Source organism: Orycteropus afer, unplaced genomic scaffold, assembly GCF_000298275.1.
Source record: "Orycteropus afer afer isolate SDZICR_OR568_19922 unplaced genomic scaffold, OryAfe1.0 scaffold00052, whole genome shotgun sequence".
NCBI lineage: Eukaryota > Metazoa > Chordata > Mammalia > Tubulidentata > Orycteropodidae > Orycteropus > Orycteropus afer.
The window spans coordinates 1,780,545-1,785,744 of NW_006921639.1; the positions used below are offsets into that span (position 1 = coordinate 1,780,545).

The following is a 5,200-nucleotide window of genomic DNA, read 5'->3' on the forward strand; positions in this document are numbered from 1 at the left end:
TCATTATCAGATAGTGTTCATTATCCTAAGAATGCATATACTAAATTTGCCAAGATGTTACACTAAGTGAAGTAAGTCAATCACAAAGGGATAAATATTGTATGAGACAACTATTCTAAAAATGTCAAGAAAAGGTTTACACACAGAAAGGAATATTCTTTGATGTTTACCAGTGTGGGGAGGGGAAGAGAGGACAAATCACTAACTAAGGAGTAGACACATATTAACAGGAAAGAGAAGGCAATACACAACGAAGGGGAGGGCAGACAGCACAGTACGATCAGTGGCAAAGGAAATCCATGGGAGGTGTACAAAAGTAAAAGACACAAAAGTTATGTCTTTTATAGACACAGTCCTGCAATAACAATAATAACAAGTAACATCTATGAGTGGAAAAACAGAAAGACATGCAAGATGAACAGATGTGTGAATGAATGGGAGTACACCCACAAGTATACATAGGTTTGGCAGAGGATATTTCTAAATATATATTTGTATGTGTTGCAAACATATCCAAGGATATTGTAGAATAAACAAGGGCAAAGTTCTGAAAACTTCTTAACCATAACCAAATACCTTCAGAGAATGAGTCACTGGGCTTTGGGACCTAGAATCACAGTCTTGTGGGGAAACTAGGTCAATTGGCTCAACATAGTCAACAAACACAATGTTCTATATCCTACTCTTGTGAGTAGCAACTAGGGTTTTAATGGCTTATCTGCGGTCATCTAAGAAGCAGCTATTGGTTTCTCCTTGTTCAGAACAAAAATGAGTGAAGAAAATTGAAGATTGAAGGTAACAATTAGTCCAAAGGACTAATGGACTTCACGAACCACAGCCCTCACTAGCCAGAAGACTTAGATGGTACCCAGCTACCACTACCAACTGTTTTGATCAGGATCACAATAGAAAGTCCTGGACAAACAGGGAGGAAAAAAAAGAAAAAATAGGACAAAATTCAAAACCACAAGTAAGACCAGACTCAATGGTCTAATAGAGACTAGTGGAACCCCCTCCTCAAGACTACTGGCTTTAGATACCCTTCAAGCCTGGAACTGAACCCACTCCTAGAGGTTAACTTTCAGCCAAACAATAGACAGGCCTATAAAGTGAATGATAACACCAAGGATAACACCTCAGTACAACCAACTATATGAGACTAAAGGGCAGCATTTGCCCAAAAGCAAAGCTCAGAAGGCAGGAAGGGGCAAGAAAGGACAAATGGAAATGGGGAACCCAAGAGGAAAGGGGAGAAGTGCTGCTACATTGAGGCGATTGCAACCAATGTCACAAAACAAAATGTGTATGAATTGTTGAATGTAAAACTAACATGCTCTGTAAACTTTCACCCAAACTACAATAAAATTAAAAAAAAAATTTTTAAAGAAAAAATAAAAAAATAAAAAGCATTCCCAGTTCTCTGTCCCATTCTATTCCTAACTACTGGTCCTGATATGTCTGCTTATGCAGTGAAACATATCTAATTGGGATTTTTAAAAACTTACAGTCTTCTCCACAACTTTAAACATTCGAATGATGAAATCTTGAAGTATCTGGTAGCTCTCCAAGAAGACAAGGAAGTATTTCAATTCCAAGGGCTTTTTCAGGGAGATGGGCCAATATCGGTGGCATTTGACAGTTCCATCTTCTATCTCTCTGGTCATCATGGCAATAACATTAGATTGATTTTCCAAAACCATTTGCCAAAAATCATTTATGGTACCTGGCAGTGGTCCTTGGGTAGCAATGTAGAAGTACTCTTCTCCAGAATTTACTATTTTAATATAACTAGCATTGATGTAGTCCCTGCTTTTTCCAAGAGGAACGCGTGTTGAATCATCTATTGTAGAAACAGAAACATCAGACAAATAAAGGAAAAGCAGAAGATGTAATACATCCAGGTTTCAGGAAAGCATTTTACATGGTAAATCCATATATTTCTTTGACTAATAGAGAACATGGCACTGGAATTTCTTTTCAAAAGGGGAATTTGAGTTTCTGAGTTTAAATTCTTTCCTCCCCAAAACCTAAACCTATTGGCATAACCTAACAGATATACAAGTAAATAGAAAAAAAAAAAAAAAAAACTCACTGCCATCGAGTTGATTCCAACTCACAGTGACCCCCTTTGGGTTTCTGAGGCAGTAAATCTTTACAGAAGTATATTGCCCAGTCTTCTTTCAGCTGAGTGGCTAGTGGGTTTGAACCACCAACCTTCTGGTTTGCAAATGCCTTAGGCACTACACCACCAGACCTATACAATTAGGGGATTAAAAAAAATCTGTTTACTAAACAAAGAAGGGTGGCATCAGCACCCCAGGCACTTTGAGAAGTTTCTGTTTAATATGGCACAGGAAGGATTAGGCTATGGGAGGTACCTAATTCAATACAGCAAAGGAAGAGCACTCTGAGGAAGTAAGTGAATGGCATTCTCCTGCAGAATCCCAGGAAACTTACAAACCCAGAGTTGCAGGGCCCAGGGACAAAGGTGAACTGTGGTAGATGATGGGAGTCAAATCCTGGGATTACTGGAAAAAATCGATCGATGGTTCCACACAGGGCAGCTAGCTTTTATTTCCATCCTTAGCCTTCATCTGGTGAGCAGCCTGCTAATGAAAGCTAAGGTACTGTGGCAAAAAGCTGCTACCAACAGTAGTTGTTCCATTTAACATAACATCCAAAAACAACCACTCCTCCTTGGGTTTCTGAGGCAGTATCATTATGGAAGTAGGCCACCTAATCTTCCTTCCAAGGAGTCGCTGGTGGGTTTGAACTGCCAGCCTTCTGGTTAGCAGTCAAATGCCTTAGGCACTATGCCACCAGAGCTCCCTAACATAACATAGACTGTTATTAAAAAAAAAAAAAAAAAAAAACGAAAACAAAAAAATAGGAGTAGCAAAATAGCTCCTTGTTCTATCAGTAAATTTCATTGTCTCAAGACTCTTTCTTTACTTCACATAAATGTTTGGAACTCTAGCTCCACTGCTGCTCCACACAGAGAGTAAATATACTTAGCAAAGGAGCAGCTTTCCCTGCCATGAACTTGTCTTACCAATAACCCCTCCCTACTCCTCACAGGGCAGCTCTGGTGGCATAATGCCTAAGGCATTTGACTGCTAACCAGAAGGCTGGTGGTTCAAACCCACCAGCCCCTCACACCTCAGAAGGAAGACTGGGCAATCTACTTCTGTAGAGATACCACCTTGAAAACCGAAGGAGGGATCACTATGAGTCGGAATCAACTTCACGGCAGTGAGGTTTTTTTTTTTTTTTTTTTTTTGACACCTCACAGACAAATATACCACTTACTCAGCAAATATGTTTATATCAAACATATTCCGACAGGAAATAACATAATTTCTAACAGAACCCATCTCACATAATCACTAAATATGAGAAAATACACAGTACCAGTACTTCAGAAAAGGAAACTATTCTGAGAAATAGCAAATGTTTAATTTTCCATAAAAGCAAGAATATTTAAAAAAAAAAACTGCTTGAATTTTAAATGAGACCCAAGTGAAAACAAAAACAAAAATAAAAAACAAAACTCACTGCCATTGAGTTGATCCCAACTCACAGCAACCCCCTTTGGATTTTCAAGATGGTAAATATTTACTGAAGTAGATTGCCCAGTCTTTCTTCCGTGGAGTGGCTGGTGGGTTAGAACCACCAACCTTCTGGTTAGCAGTCAAATGCCTTAGGCACTACCCCACCAGAGCTCCTTATCCAAGAGAATATCATTTTATTACTTAAAAGGTAATAAATATCTATGTTTATTGACATAAATATGTTAGGTTATTAAGTTATAAAGGAGATAATTATAGTGACATCTTTCATATATATAACCAAAAAATCAAACTCAGTGCTATAGAGTAGATTCTGACTCACAGTGACCCTTATAGGACAGGGAAGAATGGTCGCATAGAGTTTCCTAGGCTGAATCTTTTTTTTTCTTTTCAGAAGCAGACTGCCACAATTTTCTCCCATGGAGTGGCTGGCAGGTTCAAACTGCTGACCTTTTGATTAGCAGCTGAGTACCACAAGGGCTCCTTAGATGTATGCATACAAAGAAAACAGCCTCTGCTAACATTTTGATGAATATTTTCCAGACCATGTTTTTTTATTACTATTATTATACAGTAACATACATTTTTTAAAAACTTGGTAAATATTAAGCAGTGACTATTTTATTTTATTATCTAAATTTGTATAGTAAGTATATATCACCATTATAGTATAAAAGCACTTTTTTATTTTGAAAAAGGAGATTTCGTGTATGGATATTAATAAACTAAAATTACAAAAGCTTGCTTTTAGATAAAAACTACAATTACCCAATTGAAATCCCTAAAGTGATAATGGAACATGAAAACAAACTAGTGATTTAGAAAACTGATATAAGGAATTGCTTCCAGAACTCCAAAGGGGGGAAAAAAAAAAAAAGGAGTAGTAAAACAAAATGACAAGAATGATTAACATGTTCAAGAATGCAGAGGATATAAAAGAAATATATTAAATTTTAAAAACAAACTATGGAATACACAATGGGAACCAAATAACCCAAGTGATCACAGAATGAAAGTTCCCTAAATTGAAGAATTAGTAATGAAATTCAGTGCATACAGCCTGCTGGGTCTGAGTAGCATGGTATTTATTCTGTACATCACCTCATATGAACTTTAAAATAAGTTCATTATTATTATTCATGCTTTTCATATGAGGCACCTGTACTCAAAGTGGCTGAATAATTTGCTCCATATTTTGTGGCCGTTTTTCCAGACTCCAGAGTCCAAGTTGCTCTCTCTCAAAGAAGACTCAAGTCTGCAGACAGAAAAGATTCACTAGGTACCAAGCAACATTACTGAAGAAACCCACACCTAAATATAAGATAAAAATAGTCTACTGGAAAAATTGCTGAAAGTGAAGAAGACCTGAAGCACTCACTGATGAAGATGAAAGATTAAAGCCTTCAGTATGGATTATACTTCAAACTAAAGAAAACAAAAGTCCTCACAACAGGACCAATAAGAAATATCATGAAAAATGGAGAAAATATTAAAGTTGTCAAGGATTCAAATTCATTTGCATCCATAATCAACACCCAGGAGCTCTGGTAGCATAGTGCCTAAGGCACTTGACTGCTAACCAGAAGGCTGATGGTTCAAACCCACCAGCCACTCCTTGGAAGGAAGGTTGG

The 5,200-nt window shown here is 37.4% G+C and overlaps 1 protein-coding gene across 1 annotated transcript in view; it reads right to left on the minus strand.

The window, feature by feature from the left end:
* PTPN20 (protein tyrosine phosphatase non-receptor type 20) overlaps positions 1–5,200 on the minus strand; it is a 125,988-nt gene that overhangs the window by 32,794 nt on the left and 87,994 nt on the right. Inside the window, exon 4 of the mRNA XM_007938681.1 lies at positions 1,506–1,840. Within this exon, the coding sequence (XP_007936872.1) occupies positions 1,506–1,840 (335 nt within the window). The remainder of the gene's footprint in view (positions 1–1,505; positions 1,841–5,200) is intronic.